The 16,265-nt window shown below is 53.2% G+C and overlaps 3 protein-coding genes across 5 annotated transcripts; 2 read left to right on the plus strand and 1 right to left on the minus strand.

Annotated features, from left to right (window-relative positions):
• Positions 1-954: 954 nt before the first annotated feature.
• Positions 955-6,869, plus strand: DHPS (deoxyhypusine synthase). 2 transcript variants are annotated; one of them, XM_039466567.2, is made up of 9 exons: positions 955-1,318; positions 1,921-2,085; positions 2,322-2,443; positions 2,525-2,621; positions 2,701-2,787; positions 5,248-5,353; positions 5,433-5,546; positions 6,526-6,580; positions 6,661-6,869. In XM_039466567.2, the coding sequence occupies exons 1-9, from the start codon at positions 1,112-1,114 to the stop codon at positions 6,851-6,853; spliced, it is 1,146 nt and encodes a 381-aa protein (XP_039322501.1). In that variant the 5' UTR covers positions 955-1,111; the 3' UTR covers positions 6,854-6,869. The 2 variants fall into 2 exon arrangements, with proteins under 2 accessions (XP_039322501.1, XP_003941792.1); XM_003941743.4 differs by having other exon boundaries at positions 957-1,318; positions 5,433-5,536; positions 6,455-6,580.
• On the minus strand, positions 6,762-11,541 carry WDR83 (WD repeat domain 83). Of its 2 annotated transcripts, XM_003941745.4 has the most exons (9): positions 11,177-11,541; positions 10,973-11,093; positions 10,781-10,886; positions 10,449-10,497; positions 10,239-10,365; positions 7,819-7,886; positions 7,620-7,728; positions 7,420-7,534; positions 6,762-7,067 (listed from the first exon to the last, which is right to left on the minus strand). In XM_003941745.4, exons 1-9 carry the CDS (start codon positions 11,277-11,279, stop codon positions 6,918-6,920), a joined length of 948 nt encoding a protein of 315 aa, XP_003941794.1. In that variant the 5' UTR covers positions 11,280-11,541; the 3' UTR covers positions 6,762-6,917. The 2 variants fall into 2 exon arrangements, with proteins under 2 accessions (XP_003941794.1, XP_010327775.1); XM_010329473.3 differs by lacking the exons at positions 7,620-7,728; positions 7,819-7,886.
• A 74-nt stretch (positions 11,542-11,615) lies between these two features.
• WDR83OS (WD repeat domain 83 opposite strand) lies at positions 11,616-13,002 on the plus strand. The gene is made up of 4 exons (XM_003941746.4): positions 11,616-11,714; positions 11,836-11,941; positions 12,453-12,550; positions 12,643-13,002. Exons 1-4 carry the CDS (start codon positions 11,665-11,667, stop codon positions 12,707-12,709), a joined length of 321 nt encoding a protein of 106 aa, XP_003941795.1. The 5' UTR covers positions 11,616-11,664; the 3' UTR covers positions 12,710-13,002.
• Positions 13,003-16,265: the final 3,263 nt, after the last annotated feature.

Here is a 16,265-nt window from a genome sequence, read left to right on the forward strand (position 1 = left end):
AAAAGAGAGAAAAAAGAGTAGATCCCCATACAAAAATTAGCTAGGCACTGTCCGGCGCGGTGGCTCACGCTTATAATCCCAGCACTTGAGAGGCCAAGGCGGGCAGATCATAGAGGTCAAGAGATGGAGACCATCCTGGCTAACATGATGAAACCTCGTCTCTACTAAAAAATACAAAAATTAGCCGGGTATGGTGGCACGTGCTTGTAGTCCCAGCTATTCGGGAGGCCGAGGCAGGAGAATCCCTTGAAACCGGGAAGCGGAGGTTGCAGTGGGCCGAGATCGCGCCACTGCACTCGAACCTGGCGACAGAGGGTGACTCCGTCTCAAAAAGAAAAGAAAAGCCGGGCGCGGTGGCTCAAGCCTGTAATCCCAGCACTTTGGGAGGCTGAGGCGGGTGGATCGCAAGGTCAAGAGATCGAGACCATCCTGGTCAACATGGTGAAACCCCGTCTCTACTAAAAATACAAAAAATTAGCTGGGCATGGTGGTGCGTGCCTGTAATCCCAGCTACTCAGGAGGCTGAGGCAGGAGAATTGCCTGAACCCAGGAGGCGGAGGTTGCGGTGAGCCGAGATCGTGGCATTGCACTCCAGCCTGGGTAACAAGAGCGAAACTCCGTCTCTAAAAAAAAAAAAAAAGAAAAGAAAAAATTAGCTGGGCCCTCTGATGCACATCTGTAGTCCCAGCTACTCCGGAGGCTGCGGGGGAGGATCTTCTGAGTCCGGGAGTCGGAGGTTGCGGTGGGCCTAGACTGCGCCACTGCATTCCAGCCTGCGAGACAAGAGCGTAACTCTGTCTCAAAAAATAGAAAAAAAAAATTTTTTTAATGAAAACAAAAAAAGAACCTTCATTTATGCGAAGTCGAGAACTCGTAAAAAGGAATAAAGGCTCCTCGGGGCTTCCGTATTACGGAACACACGCGTAAGGATGGCAGCTGCCTGGGTTACGAGAACAAACGAGGGTCACGTGATCGAGCAACTTCCGGTCTTCCAAGGCGCTCTCCTGGCTTCCTGTGATGTGGAGACGTGAGTGTCGGGGTTTAACGCGTTTCTGGACCGCCGTAAGCCTGGCCCAGGGGCATCTGTGACTCGAGAGCCGGTTGCAGGTGCATGGAAGGTTCCCCGGAAGGGGAGGCGCCCGCAGCGGCGCTGGCCGCCGTGCTAAAGCACAGCTCGACGTTGCCGCCAGAAAGCGCCCAGGTCCGGGGCTACGACTTCAACCGCGGCGTGGATTACCGCGGACTGCTGGAGGCCTTCGGCACCACTGGCTTCCAAGCAACCAACTTCGGGCGCGCGGTACAGCAAGTCAATGCCATGGTGAGGACGGGGGCGGGACTTCCAGGGCCGCGGAGAGGCTTGGCTTGTAGAACCGGGACAGTACTCGAAGGGGGCGGGGCTTTTATTTGAGCGGCCCAGCAGTTCGAAGAAGGCGGGACCTATACTGGACGGGAATTTTGTCCTGGGAAGGGGACTTTGCCCTCTAGTAGTTACTTCCTAGTACAGCCTGAGGAGGCAGGGACCGTTTCTTGGTGGGCGGCCGGGTTCTAGATCTAAAGCTTTCTGGAATGAGCGGAGCCTGGGGCAAAACAGGTTAAGGGAGCACTTGGGAGGAGCAGCCTAAATCTCAGCGCCCCGGGGCTTGAACTTAATTTGCTTTTGCTACCGGGGAAGGGACGGCATCTGAAAAGGGGAGCCCTCTGATTCCTAAAAGGGTGGGGACAAATCCCGAATGCCTGTCCTGAGATCTGGTCTGGGAAGGGGCAGGGTTTGCACAGGGGCTGTTCCTTGGTTCCCGGTAGAACTGGTCTTGTATCCCTGAATGGCAGGGCCTGGGGTGGAATTTGTTTCTGGAGCCCACCTGGAGTCCTGGAGCTGGAATTTAGGGCCAGTGCTTAACTCGACTTTGCCCTTACCCCTAGATTGAGAAGAAGCTGGAACCGCTGTCACAGGATGAAGACCAACACGCAGACCTGACCCAGAGCCGCCGCCCACTCACCGGCTGCACCATTTTCCTGGGATATACATCCAACCTCATCAGTTCAGGCATCCGTGAGACCATTCGCTACCTTGTGCAGCACAACATGGTGGGGACCTGGTGGGGCCGTGGCCTTGGCCTCTGGGTCAGTGGGCGATGCAGTTATTAATTGTCTAAGTGAGATGGGGAGATAGGAGTCTGTTTTAAGCAGAGGAATAGAATGAAGTTTTGTTAGGTAGCAGAGCTCCCTTGTAAGAGTAAGGGCGAGGATGAGGTTAGAAGTCCTGCCTAGAATGAGGGCAGGGTCTCCTTTCTTGGGCCAACTTCACTGCCTTGTTGCTGCAGGTGGATGTACTGGTGACTACAGCTGGCGGAGTGGAGGAAGACCTCATCAAGTGCCTGGCCCCCACCTACTTGGGCGAGTTTAGCCTCAGAGGGAAGGAGCTCCGGGAGAATGGGATCAACAGGTGGGAATCCTGAGTGGTGTTGGGCATGGGAGCTGGACCAAGGGTCCTGGGGCCTGATACCCACATGCCTCCTGTCCTCAGGATCGGAAACCTGCTGGTGCCCAATAACAATTACTGCAAGTTTGAGGACTGGCTGATGCCCATTCTGGACCAGATGGTGCTGGAGCAGAACACAGAGGTGGGGCCAGGGCAACCTGGAGGGGCCAGTCCAGCAGGAGTCAGGGGAGGCATGGGCTGAAGCTCATGTCCTTTCCTAGGGTGTAAAGTGGACGCCTTCAAAGATGATCGCCCGCCTGGGCAAGGAGATCAACAGCCCAGAGTCCGTGTATTACTGGGCCCAGAAGGTGAGGATATAGGCGGGGGCAAAGTAGCCAGACTTTGGCATGTGTTAACTTTCTCTTTCAATCCACTTGGGGAGTCACTACTGTTATTCTTAGCATCCTCAGTCTTCGATGAGGAGACTCCAACACAGATAGGGGTGGTCATTTTTTTTTTTTTTTTTTTTTTTGAGACAGGCTCCTGCTCTGTCATCCAGGCTGCAGTGCCTGGACTCAAGCTACCTCAGCCTCTTAAGTAGCTGGGACCACAGGCATATGCCACTCACTGTGCCCCACAATATTAATTTTTAAGTTTTTTTTTTTTTTTTTTTTTTTAGAGATGGGGATCTTCCTATGTTGCCCAGACTGGTCTTGAACTCCTGGCCTCAAGCAGCCCTCCCACTTGGCCTCCCAAAGTGCTGGGATTATAGCCATGGCCCACCATTCCTGGCCTGGCTAGGTAATTTTGTCTAAAGTCACCCAGATAACTAGTGGGGCCCCAGCCTCCTTATGCTTCTCCCAGACTATCTCTGGAACAGTAGTAGCAGCACTTAGCAACTCCCCTGGGGCCTGGCTCAGGGTCCAACACTCCCAGAGCCTATAAAATAAGAGCTACCCACTCCCTTTAATTAGATCATCAGAACCTGAAAAAAACAAAAAAGAAAGCTACTTTTTTTTTTTCTTTTGAGACATAGTCTTGCTCTCTTGCCCAGGCTGGAGTACAGTGGTGGGATCTCAGCTCACTGCAACCTCTGCCTCCTGGGTTCAAGTGATTCTCTCACCTCAGCCTCCCAAGTAGCTGGAACTACAGGCACCTGTCATCATGCCTGGCTTATTTTTGTATTTTTGTACAAATGGTTTCACCATTTTGGCCAGGCTGGTCTTGAACTCCTGACCTAGGTGATCTGCTGGCCTTGGCCTCCTAATGTGCTGGGATTATAGGTGTGAGCCACCACGCCCAGCCTACCTATCCTTTTTTTAAGAGACAGAGTCTCACTCTGTTGCCCAGGCTTGAGTGCATTGGCACAATAATGACTCACTGCAGTGAGCTGGGCTCAAGTGATTGTCCTGTCACAGCCTTCTAAGTAGCTGGGACTACAGGTGCATGCCACCATGCCTGGCTAATTTTTTTTTTTGTAGAGATGGGGACTTACCATGTTGCCCAGGATGGCTCTTTAAAAAAGAGAAGGCCAGGCCGGGCGCGGTGGCTCAAGCCTGTAATCCCAGCACTTTGGGAGGCCGAGGCGGGTGGATCACGAGGTCAAGAGATTGAGACCATCCTGGTCAACATGGTGAAACCCCGTCTCTACTAAAAATACTAAAAAAAATTAGCTGGGCATGGTGGCGCATGCCTGTAATCCCAGCTACTCAGGAGGCCGAGGCAGGAGAATTGCCTGAACCCAGGAGGCGGAGGTTGCAGTGAGCCGAGATCGCGCCATTGCACTCCAGCCTGGGTAACAAGAGCGAAACTCCGTCTCAAAAAAAAAAAAAGAGAAGGCCAGGGCCGGGCACAGTGGCTCAAGCCTGTAATCCCAGCACTTTGGGAGGCTGAGGTGGGTGGATCACGAGGTCAAGAGATCAAGACCATCCTGGTCAACATGGTGAAACCCCCATCTCTACTAAAAACACAAAAAGTTAGCTGGGCATGGTGGTGCGTGCCTGTAATCCCAGCTACTCAGGAGGCTGAGACAGGAGAATTGCCTGAACCCAGGAGGCGGAGGTTGCTGTGAGCCGAGATCGCGCCATTGCACTCCAGCTTGGGTAACGAGCGAAACTCCGTCTCAAAAAAAAAAAAAAAAAAAAAAAAGAGAAGGCCAGGTGCAGGGGCTCACTCCTGTAATCCCAGCACTTTGGGAGGCTGAGGTGGGCAGATCACCTGAGGTCAGGAATTCGAGACCAGCCTGGCCAACATGGCGAAACCCCATCTCTATTAAAAAAAAAATAAATAAATAAAAAATTAGCTGGGTATGGTGGCACGTGCTTATAATCCCAGCTACTTGGAAGGCTGAGGTATGAGAATCACTTGAACCCTGGAGGTGGAGATTTCGCCATTGTACTCCAGCCTGGGCAACGAGTGAAACTTGGCTGGGTGCGGTGGCTCACACCTCTAATCCCAGCATTTTGGGAGGCTGAGACAGGTGGATCACCTGAGGTTGGAGTTCGAGACCAGCCTGACTAACATGGAGAAACCCTGTCTCTATTTTTAAAAAAAGTGAAACTCCATCTCAGAAAAAAAAAGAAACAGCCCAGCAAGCTAAGAATAGGACGGTTCTTTATGTGCCAGGCATTATCCTAAGTGTTGTCTGTGGGTTTTCTCATAATAGGCCTCATCTGTGAGAGGTGTTACTGTTACACTTATCTTACAATCGAGGTAACAGTCCTAGAGAAATGAAGCACCCCGCCCACAATCAGATAGGAGGGAAGTGACGCAGCTGGCATGGGGACGAGGCTCTGAGCTGCAGCCACTGTCCTGTCATTTCCCCGCAGAACCACATCCCTGTGTTTAGTCCAGCACTTACAGACGGCTCGCTGGGTGACATGATCTTCTTCCACTCCTACAAGAACCCAGGCCTGGTCCTGGACATCGTTGAGGGTGAGGTGCTGGGGCCACAGAGGGGAGGGGAAGGAGGGCTGGCTGAGCTCAAGGCCTGACTTCGGCCCTCTTCCTCCAGACCTGAGGCTCATCAACACGCAGGCCATCTTTGCCAAGTGCACTGGGATGATCATTCTGGGTGGGGGCGTGGTCAAGCACCACATTGCCAACGCCAACCTCATGGTGAGTGGGGGTGGCGCTCCGGCCCACTGTGAAGACATGCTGTGTGCTAGGCCTATGCCCTGGGGAGACAGGATGAATAGACAGGCCAGGATCCCTGCGCCCCAGGACTGATGTTCTAGTCGGGGAGATAGCAAAACAGTGGACCTCCCAGTGACATCCGTGTCAGGTGGCAGTCATTGCTACGGAGAAGACTAGATGATGGGATGAGAAGAGAAAGGGGTGCTGTCCAATAAGGGGAGTTGGAAGGAGACTTCTGGAATTGTGAGCTGGGAGCAGAGGTTTGGGGAAGCTCCTCCCGGGAGCCACATGGTTATCTACCATGCCAGGAGTTTCTGCTGCTATGCTAGGATTGGGTTCTGGATCGCAAAGTCCTCAGCAGAGGGAACAGCCGGTGCCAAGGCTCCGGAGTGCCTGAAGTAATCCAGGAACAGCTGGGAGACTGGTGAGGGGAGAGTGGAGTGGCAAGGGCCAGGAGGTGATGCAGGGAGGTGTCTGGGGAGCCTGCTGGACCTTGTAGGCTGAGGCAAGGGCTTTGGCCTTTGCACTGAGGGAGGTGGGGGTTCCCGTGCTCCCTCTGGTGGCCACGTGGGGAACAGATGGTGGCAGGAGAGTGAGAACTGCAGTCCAGGGCTGTAGTGACCATGCAGGAACCAGGGTCGGGCCCGTGGAGGCGGGAGGTGGCTGGGTTTGCAGGGCTTCTGAAGATAGAGTTGACACCTCTGGGACACGTGGCCATTGTTTCCCATCAGCTCTAGTGACCCCAAGCATTGCCATAAGCCCTGTCTGGGAGTGAGGGGCTGCCAAGGGCTTCCTTCATCTAGGACGCACACCTCAGCCTGCTTGGCTATAGTGTCCCCTTCTGTGTCTGTCTCCTGGAACCGGCTGACTGGGCACACCCTCCCTGTCCCCTCCCCACAGCGGAATGGGGCCAACTATGCTGTCTATATCAACACGGCCCAGGAGTTTGATGGCTCTGACTCGGGCGCCAGACCAGACGAGGCTGTCTCCTGGGGCAAGATCCGGATGGATGCACAGCCTGTCAAGGTATGGCCAGGCTGGACAGGGTACAGGGTCTCCAGGACTATGGCCATGGGTCCCACAGCTTACCCAGTCCCCCCCTACAGGTCTATGCCGACGCTTCCCTGGTCTTCCCCCTGCTCGTGGCTGAAACCTTTGCCCAGAAGGTGGATGCCTTCATGCCCGAGAAGAATGAGGACTGAGCAGCTGCGGTCCCAGGGAGGCCTTACCCCCCTCTATTTATTAGTTTGCAGACCCAGCCCCTCCCCTACTCCTTGGTCAGCTGCATCTCTAGAATAAAATGGTCTCCGCGGTCCTTCTGCATCTGTGTCTGTCCTTGGTCCTGGTGGTAGGTCCTCTGGCTTCAGCCTGCTCCATCGTCTGCCTCATAGGCCTCCTCCCGCCAGCAGTGAATGCTGCCCCCCATGGCGGTCAGCAGGCAGGGCTCCGTGGGGTGGTAGGCCAGTGACTGCACCACGCCGCGACCCACAGGCAGAGCCAGAGCCAGAGCACCCTGTGGAGCAAGGGATGGGGAATGGTTATCTGTGACTAGGCTGTGCCCTGGTTCCTGAGGTCCCTGGGCACCCCCATCTCAGTCCTTCCTGGAGCTCTCTGTCACCTCTCTCCTGACCTTCAGCCACCTGCCTCAAATTGCCTCCTGGACACTGCAAAATGAATCTACCCTAGACTGAGCCCCTCAGTAGCTCTGTCCTCCCAGGCCACATGTCTTAGGAGTCTCTTTTATTGATTTTTTTTATTGTTTTTTTTTTTTTTTTTTTTTTGAGACAGAGTTTCGCTCTGACGGTGACTGAGGTAAAGACACGGGGCAGGCACCTAGGTATGAAGTGGGGCTGGGGGCACCTCACCTCCACCAGGTCCCAGAAGAACACCTTCCCGTCCTCAGAGCAGCTGACCACATGTGTGTCTCGCTCGCTTAGGCAGCAGTCCAGCTTATACTCCTGGTTCTTATGGCCCTTGTACCTAAGGGCAGGCAGGATAGGCGAGGCTTGCTCCTTTCCAGGGGTGGGAGAGGAGGGAAGGGGACCCCATGACCACAAGGACTCACTCGCCTAGCAGTTCCCCTGTGTCTTTGTCCAAGAGCCGCAATGTGGAGTCCAGGCTGGACACTAGGGTGCACTGCCCGTCCCGGCTGAAGCAGGTGCAGGTGATGGGGCCTTGGGGGAGGGGCGGGTAGTGAGTGAGTCTGGGGTGCCCCTAGCTGGTCCCCCATCTTCCCTGCCTACCCCACATCCCCGGCCACTCACTGCCCACGTAGTCTGAGAAGAGCTGCCCCTTCCTCAGGTCATAGCGTCTCACACGGCCATCCACAGAGCTGCAGCAGAGGGTAGGTCCAGCAGGAGCCTTGACTAAGCACCATGGCTCCAGGCAGCCCTGTGCGTTCCCAGCCCACTGGGCCTGCTCATCCAGGGCACAGGGGTGGAATTCTGAAGCTCTGGCCTTGAGACTCAGGACCAAGGCTAATCAGGCTAACTCCATTATTTCCACGACCCACACCCCCTTTCCAAACCCATGGAGTCCTTCCGATTCCCCTTTTTCCTGCATTCTCCAGCTCTTCCTCCTCAGTACTAAGTCCCATCACTTTCCCCACTACCCAACAGCAGCATCTGGAGAGTGTGAGCACTTTTCAAAGTACGGTAGACTCGTGAACAATGCAGGTTTGAATCCAGAGTCCACTTATATGTGGATTTCTTCTGCCTCTTTCAGCCCTGAGAAAACAAGACCAACTCCTCCTCTTCTCTTCTTTTTTATTTTTATTTTACTATTTTTTAAAAAAGAGACGGGGTCTCGCTATGTTGCCCAGGCTGGAGTGCAGTGGCTATTCACAGGCGCGATCCCACTACTGATCAGCATGGGAGTTTTCACCTGCTCCGTTTCTGACCTAGGCCGGTTCATCCCTCCTTAGGCAACCTGGTGGTCCCCCGCTCCCAGGAGGTCACCATATTGATGCCGAACTTAGTGCTGACACCCAATCAGCATAGCGCATTACAGCCCAGAACTCTTGGCCTCAAGAGATCCTCCAGCCTCAGCCTCCTGAATAGCTGGGACTACAGGCACGCACCACTGCACCTGGCATTTTTTAAATTTTATTTTAGGCCGGGCGCGGTGGCTCACATCTGTAATCCCAGCACTTTGGGAGGCCGAGGCGGGTGGATCACAAGGTCGAGAGATCGAGACCATCCTGGTCAACATGGTGAAACCCCATCTCTACTAAAAATACAAAAAATTAGCTGGGCATGGTGGCGCGTGCCTGTAATCCCAGCTACTCAGGAGGCTGAGGCAGGAGAATTGCTTGAACCCAGGAGGCGGAGGTTGCGGTGAGCCGAGATCGCGCCATTGCACTCCAGCCTCGGTTACAAGAGCGAAACTCCATCTCAAAAAAAAAAAAAAAAAAAAAAAAAAAATTTATTTTATATTTTTTGAGAAGGAGTCTTGCTCTGTCGCCAGGCTGGAGTGCAGTGGCATGATCTCGGCTCACCACTGCAACCTCCGTCTCCCAGGTTCAAGTGATTCTCCTGCCTCAGCCTCCTGAGTAGCTGGGACTACAGGTGTGAGCCACTAAGCCTGTCTAATTTTTTGTATTTTAGTAGAGACAGGTTTTTTTGTTTGTTTGTTTTTGTTTTTGATGGAGTTTCGCTCTCGTTACCCAGGCTGGAGTGCAATGGCGCGATCTCGGCTTACTGCAACCTCCGCCTCCTGGGTTCAGGCAATTCTCCTGCCTCAGCCTCCTGAGTAGCTGGGATTACAGGCACGCGCCACCACGCCCAGCTAATTTTTTGTATTTTTAGTAGAGACGGGGTTTCACCATGTTGACCAGGATGGTCTCGATCTCTCGACCTCGTGATCCACCCGCCTCGGCCTCCCAAAGTGCTGGGATTACAGGCTTGAGCCACCGCGCCCGGCCAGAGACAGGTTTTCACCATGACCAGGATGGTCTCGATCTCCTGACCTCATGATTCGCCTACCTCAGCCTCCCAAAGTGCTGGGATTACAGGTGTGAGCCACCGCCCCCTGCCCTCCTCCACCTTCTCAATATGAAGATCTTTATGATCTCTCCACTTCTACTTAATGAATAGAAAAAAGGTATTTTTCTTCCTTATGATTGGTTTTATTAAAATATATATATATATATATATATATATATTTTTTTTTTTGAGAGTCTTGCTCTGTCGCCTAGGTTGGGGTGCAGTGGCGCAATCCTGGCTCATTGCAACCTCCAACTCCTGAGTTCAGGCGATTCTTCTGCCTCAGCCTCCAGAATATCTGGGACTATAGGCTCCCGCTACCATGCCTGGCTAATTTTTGTATTTTTAGTAGAGATGGGTTTCACCGTGTTGGCCAGGCTGGTTTCAAACTCCTGACCTCAGGTGATCCACCCACCTCAGCCTCCCAAAGTGCTGGGATTACAGGCTTGAGCCACCACATCCAGCCTGTTTTTTTTTTTTTTTTTTTTTTTGACAGAGTCTCAGTCTGTTAACCAAGGTGGAGTGCAGTAGTGCCTGAAACTCCTGAGCTCAAGTGATCCCTTCCAGCTGAGCCTCTCGAGTAGCTGGGACTACAGCTGTGTGCTACTGCACCCAGGTGACAGTAGGTTTTAATCTGAGCATGGGGGCAGCTGTGATTCCCAGTGGCAACTGGGGTGAGACCAGGTCCTGGCTCCACTCACCCTGCCAGGACCTCGTGGTCTGACACCTTCACACAGGACACGCCATCTCTGGCCTCATCCAGCGTCTGCACTGGCTCAGGCCTCCGTGAACGGCAGTCCCAACAGCGGATACTGGAATCAATAGAGCCTGTGAGGCCAGGATGATGGTGAGGTCAGGTTTGGACTGGGAGGGCAGCACCCTGGGCCCCCCTGCCGAGGCCCCAGACTCACCGGACAGGATAACTGTGGCCTCTTCATTAAACTGCACCGTGTTCACCTTCTGAGAAAGTTATTGCCACTCAGAGGAGGCTGGACTTTGGACGATTGGGATAAAGGTAGGGTTCCCAGTGTCAGTTAAAGCAAAGGCGAGGAGAAGGGGAGGTGAAAAGTTTTGGGGGAACGGCGAGGATAGGAGTTGGTGACTGCCTAGCCTGGCACGCAGAGCGGGGAATCGCCATCTGGGGAAGGGATCCTTATGGTGTAATGGAGGGTGTCCTTGTCACCACCTGTGCGCTAATACGGGTCCCCTCCGCTCCAATGAAGGTCTCTAGGCTTTCACTCACCCCTGCGTGGCCCCGGAATTTGCGCACGACCTGCCCCGATGCCACATCCCACAGGACCACCGCCTTGTCTCCGCCGCCGGAGCAGAGACTGCTGTTGTCAAAGGAGCTGGAGGCCAGGAGGAGGAATATCAGCATCGAACTCGGATGCCAGCCTCAGCGCTCCCGTCCCGGCTCACCCGGCCCCCGGCTCACCCGGCCGCATCCAGCACCTCGTAGCCGTGGCCGCTGTACGTCCGCAGCAGCGTCCCCCGAAGTGGGTTCCACAGTTTCAGGGTCTTGTCGCTGCCGCACGTCAGGCAGTAATTGCCATCCACTGGGGAACACCAGGCGGGGGTTACTGGGCCGCCGACCTCAGGAGGCGGGAGGAGGACCCGGAATGAAGACAAAGGCGCTCACCATTAAATCGTACGGCTCGCACCGCCCCTTGCCCGCAGTCCAGCGTCTTCAACCGTTTCTGCGGCAGCTCCGGTGGCCGCGGCTTTGGCTCAGGGAAAGCCATAGTCCCAGGGCCCCTTCCTCGCCGCTTTAAATCGGTGTGTACGGACGATTCCGCGCCTGAGAAACCCACGCTTGGGTGTAACCCTATTATTGTCCTCCCTGACCTACTTCCTGTTTCTCACTTTCGGGTTCATCATTTTGGCATTTGAGTGCTCGGGTTAGAGCTATTCAAGTCCGCTTTCAGGTTATTTTCCCAATTTCCCCTTTGCAAGGAAGATTTCTGGGCTCTCCTGTCTCCATTCTCTGGGTAGGGGGAGTCCAAGCCTCCGTCCTGAGGAACGGAAATGCGAGGGCTTTGGGTGTTACTCTAAAATCTGCCCTCCGCTTGCACGCCGGAAGCTGCCATTCTCGCAGCGGAAGAGGTGTGACCGGGCTTTCGACTAGCTATGTCCACTAACAGTATGTCGGACCCACGGAGGCCAAACAAAGTACTGAGGTGAGGACACCAGCGTCATGGCCACCGGGTTCGGGCTGTGGGTTTGGATCGGGGCCCTGGGAAGCGCCTGTCCATCCCGAGGGCGGGACCTGAGCGCCCCTGACCCTCGAGCCTGTCGCAGGTACAAGCCCCCGCCGAGCGAGTGTAACCCGGCCTTGGACGACCCGACGCCGGATTACATGAACCTGCTGGGCATGATCTTCAGCATGTGCGGCCTCATGCTTAAGGTGGGCGAGTTTGAGCTTCCACGGGTGTAGTTGGACCTGAAAACGAGGCCCGGGGGCGGGTTTGGAATGAAGAGGGGCGTCTGGCCGGCGCTGATGAGGCAGGACCTGAGTTCGGCCGGGAATGAGACTGGTGTAACGCTGGGCCAAAAAAGCCCCAATCTTTGGGGAAGTCAAGGATTCGGGTCAGGGTGGGGATGTGGCAGATTGGTCTGTGGGTGGGGCCAGGCTTTGAAGCAACTTGGAGGGGACTCGTGGAAAAAGGGCAGGGTGTTAAGCATGTGGTATGTCAGAGTCTCTCTTGGCCCTGAGAGACGAAGGCCGGGCAGTAGGACAGGAAACCATGTATCTGGAGTATGCCATGTGCTGGTGGAACAGAGAACTCTCGAGGGGTAAGGTCCCAGCTGCATCAGATGGAATCAGTGGGCACGAACTGGTGTCTGGAAAGGTGGCTTTGGAGGATTCATTGGTGTGCCTTTCACTGACCTCTGCCCACCCACCTATTTTTCCCCAGCTGAAGTGGTGTGCTTGGGTCGCCGTCTACTGCTCCTTCATCAGCTTTGCCAACTCTCGGAGCTCAGAGGACACGAAGCAAATGATGAGTAGCTTCATGTGAGACTTGGCCTAGAGGATGAGGAACTCCTGAGTAAGGGGTGGGGGGACCAGTCTGTCCATCCTGGACTGATACCTTTCTCCTGTCTCAGGCTCTCCATCTCTGCCGTGGTGATGTCCTATCTGCAGAATCCTCAGCCCATGACGCCCCCGTGGTGATACCAGCCTAGAAGGGTCACATTTTGGACCCTGTCTACCCACTAGGCCTAGCCTTTGGCTGCTCAACCTGCTTCCCTCAGCTGCTGTCCTGGACTTCCCTGAATGAGGCAGTCTCAGTGCCCCCAGCTGGATGGAGGGAATCTGGCTTTTTCCTAGGGAACATCCTAGGCCTACCCCTCTTGCCTCCCTTCCCCTGCCCACTGCTGGGGGACATGCTATCCATGTTTCTAGGGGTATCCATTTGCTTTCTCGTTGAAAAATGTTAATAATAAAGTTTTTCACTCTGGCCGTCACCCTCTTTCTTCTGTTCATTAGGGTGTTCCTCCTAATTGAGGGGAAGGGCTCTAGCTCCACAGGCCTGGTGTGGAGCCCCAGTCTGGAGGCTTCTTGCTGTTCACTTGCTTACTTCATAAACATTTGTCTTAAGTCAGGTGCTAGGGACAAGACAGGGACTTCTGCCCTCTGGCAACTCACCAGATGGCCCTGCTGACCTAGATAATCTGGGCTTTGGTTTCTTTCTTTTTTTTTTTTCCTTTAAAAAAAAAAAAAAAAAAAAGCCAGGCATGGTAGCTCACATCTGTAATCCCAGCACTTTGGGAGGCACTTTGCCACTGCACTCCAGCCTGGTGACAGAGCCAGACTCCGTCTCGAAAAACAAAAAAACAAAAATCATGGGGCCTTGATCTGTCATACAGGCTGAGTGCAGTGGCCCGATCTCTGCTCACTGCAGCCTCAAACTACTGGGCTCAGTCCTTCCACCTCAGCCTCCCTTGTAACTGGGATCATAGGCATGTGCTATCACGCCCAGCTAATTTTTGTTTTTTGAGACAGTTTCGATCTTGTTGCCCAGGCTGGAGTGCAATGGTGTAATCTGTATCTCGGCTGACTGCAAACTCTGGCTCCCTTGTTCAACGATTCTTGTGCCCCAGCCTCCCAAGTAGCTGGAATTATAGGCCTGTGCCACCATGCCCAGCTAATTTTTGTATTTTTACTAGAGGCAGGGTTTCATGGTGTTGGTCAGGCTGGTCTTGAACTCCTGACCTCAAGTGATCCACGCACCTCCCAAAGCACTGGCGTTTTGGTTTTGTTTTGTTTTGAGACACAGTCTCACTCTGTCACCGAGACTGGAGTGGGGCATGGTCTTACTGCAGCCTTGGCTTCCTGGTGGTCAACCTCCTAAGTAGCTGGAACTGAAGCAGGAGAATAGCAGGGGAAATTGGAGGTTGGATAAAAGGAGAAATGAAAAAAAAAAAAAAGAGAGAAATTAGTAGGAGCAGAGGAAATTGGAGGTTGAATAAAAGGAGAAATGAAAAAAAAAGGAGAAATTAGTAGGAGCAGAGGAAATTGGAGGTTGGATAAAAGGAGAAATGAAAAAAAAAAAAGGAGAAATGAGTAGGATCAGAAGCAGGATAAAGAGGCAGGTAAGTAAGAATCAAGATAAGAAGCAGTAGTTGGCCGGGCGCGGTGGCTCAAGCCTGTAATCCCAGCACTTTGGGAGGCCGAGGCGGGTGGATCACAAGGTCAAGAGATCAAGACCATCCTGGTCAACAAGGTGAAACCCCATCTCTACTAAAAATACAAAAAGTTAGCTGGGCATGGTGGCGTGTGCCTGTAATCCCAGCTACTCAGGAGGCTGAGACAGGAGAATTGCCTGAACCCAGGAGGTGGAGGTTGCGGTGAGCCGAGATCACGCCATTGCACTCCAGCCTGGGTAACAAGAACGAAACTCCGTCTCAAAAAAAAAATAATAATAAATAATAATAATAATAATAAAAAAAGAAGCAGTAGTTGACCCAAAATAAGTAACAAAAGAAGTAAGGAGACCCCATGGCTGACTAAATTCAGACTGAACCAGCAAGGGGCAGCTCCTAAAAGATGGGCATGCACACTATAGAGAAAATATATCCTAAAAGTGACCGCATATGGCAATTAGGTCAGTAAAGCTCATGCATATGGGCTACATATCATGCATATACTTAAAATTGTGGGATGGAAGCAACCAAGAAATTAACCCACCCATCAAAAGGCACATACTTGCTAGAGATTAGGCAGCCTGGGAAAGAATAAAACATCTAGAAGAACCCCAGGGGCTGGGCATAGTGGCTTACGTCTGTAATCCCACCATTTTGGGAGGCCCAGGTGAGTGGATCACTTGAGGTCAGGAGTTGGAGACCAGCCTGGCCAACATGGTGAAATCACATCTCTACTAAAAATACAAAAATGAGCCAGACATGATGGCGCACGCCTGCAATTCCAGGTACTTGGGAGGCTGAGGCAGGAGAATCATTTGAACCTAGGAGGCGGAGGTTGCAGTAAGCCGAGATCAAACCATCCCACTCCAGCCTGAGTGACAGAGCGAGACTTGGTATCAAAAAAAAAACAAAAAACAAACAAACAAAAAAAAACAGGTGGGCTCAGTGGCTCACATCTTTAATCCCAGCACTTTGGGAGGCCAAGGAGGGCAGATTACTTGAGGTCAGGAGTTTGAGGCCACCGTGACCAACGCGGTGAAACTTCCTCTCTATTAAAAATCCAAAAATGAGCTGGGTGCAGTGACGCATGTCTGTAGTTTCAGCCACTTGGAAGGCGGAGGCAGAAGAATCGTTTGACCCTGGGAGGCAGAGGTTGCAGTGAGATAGAACCACTCCAGCCTGGGTGACAGTGAGACACCGTCTCAAAAACAACAACAAAAACACCAAAATACACCAAACTGGTGCTTATCTCATTTCGCAGAAGTCAGTCAGCTCTCCCTTCTCCAAGAGTGTATTATTGTGCTTAATGAACTTTGCTGCTTTGCTATTTATGCCTGTCATGTCTAATTCTTTGTTTGTGGCACTAAGAACCTGAGGCTTCACTACATCAGCAGGTTAACAGGACCACAAGTGCACGACACCTCTCTTGGCTAATTTTAGTATTTCTTGTAGAGACGGGTTTTTCCCATGTTGCCCAGGCTGGTCTCATACCCCCGGGCCCAAGAGATCCACCAGCCTGTGCTTCCCAAAGTGCTGAGATTGCAGGCTTGAGCCAGGGCGCCTGGCCTGGGCTTTGTTTTCTTATCAGAGAATGAGCTGATAGGAATTGGGAAAGGCTTGAAAGACTTGGGGTCCTTCACCACTTGTCAGACCCTCTTTCCTCTCGGGAACACCCGGGGATCCTTCTCAACCACGCTGAATGCCTCCCATCGCCAGCACTCCAAGGGTATTTACCCAACGTACTAGCCCCACAGGATAGGACTCTCGTCAAATCCTTCTCTTAGGCAAGCTAGGTCCTTCCAGGACCCTAAGGGCTGGAGGTCGATGGGACATCCTAGGTTGTCCACCAGCTAGGAACACCTGGCCCCTTTAGGAAAAGCGCTTCTGCTCCTACCGGCATTAAAAGACACTCCAAGACTCTTCATAGCCCGTGAGACGCCAGAGTCACCTTTAGCCAAACCAGTGCCCCGAGGGTGGCATTTCCTACCTTCCCAAGGACCCCGGGGATTGCCCAGGGTTATGGCCTCTGTTCCTGGCGCCGCCCGGCCGCGCCCTGACCCCACCCCCGTCCCCGCCGATTGGCC

The sequence above is a fragment of the Saimiri boliviensis genome, chromosome 14, assembly GCF_048565385.1.
Source record: "Saimiri boliviensis isolate mSaiBol1 chromosome 14, mSaiBol1.pri, whole genome shotgun sequence".
NCBI lineage: Eukaryota > Metazoa > Chordata > Mammalia > Primates > Cebidae > Saimiri > Saimiri boliviensis.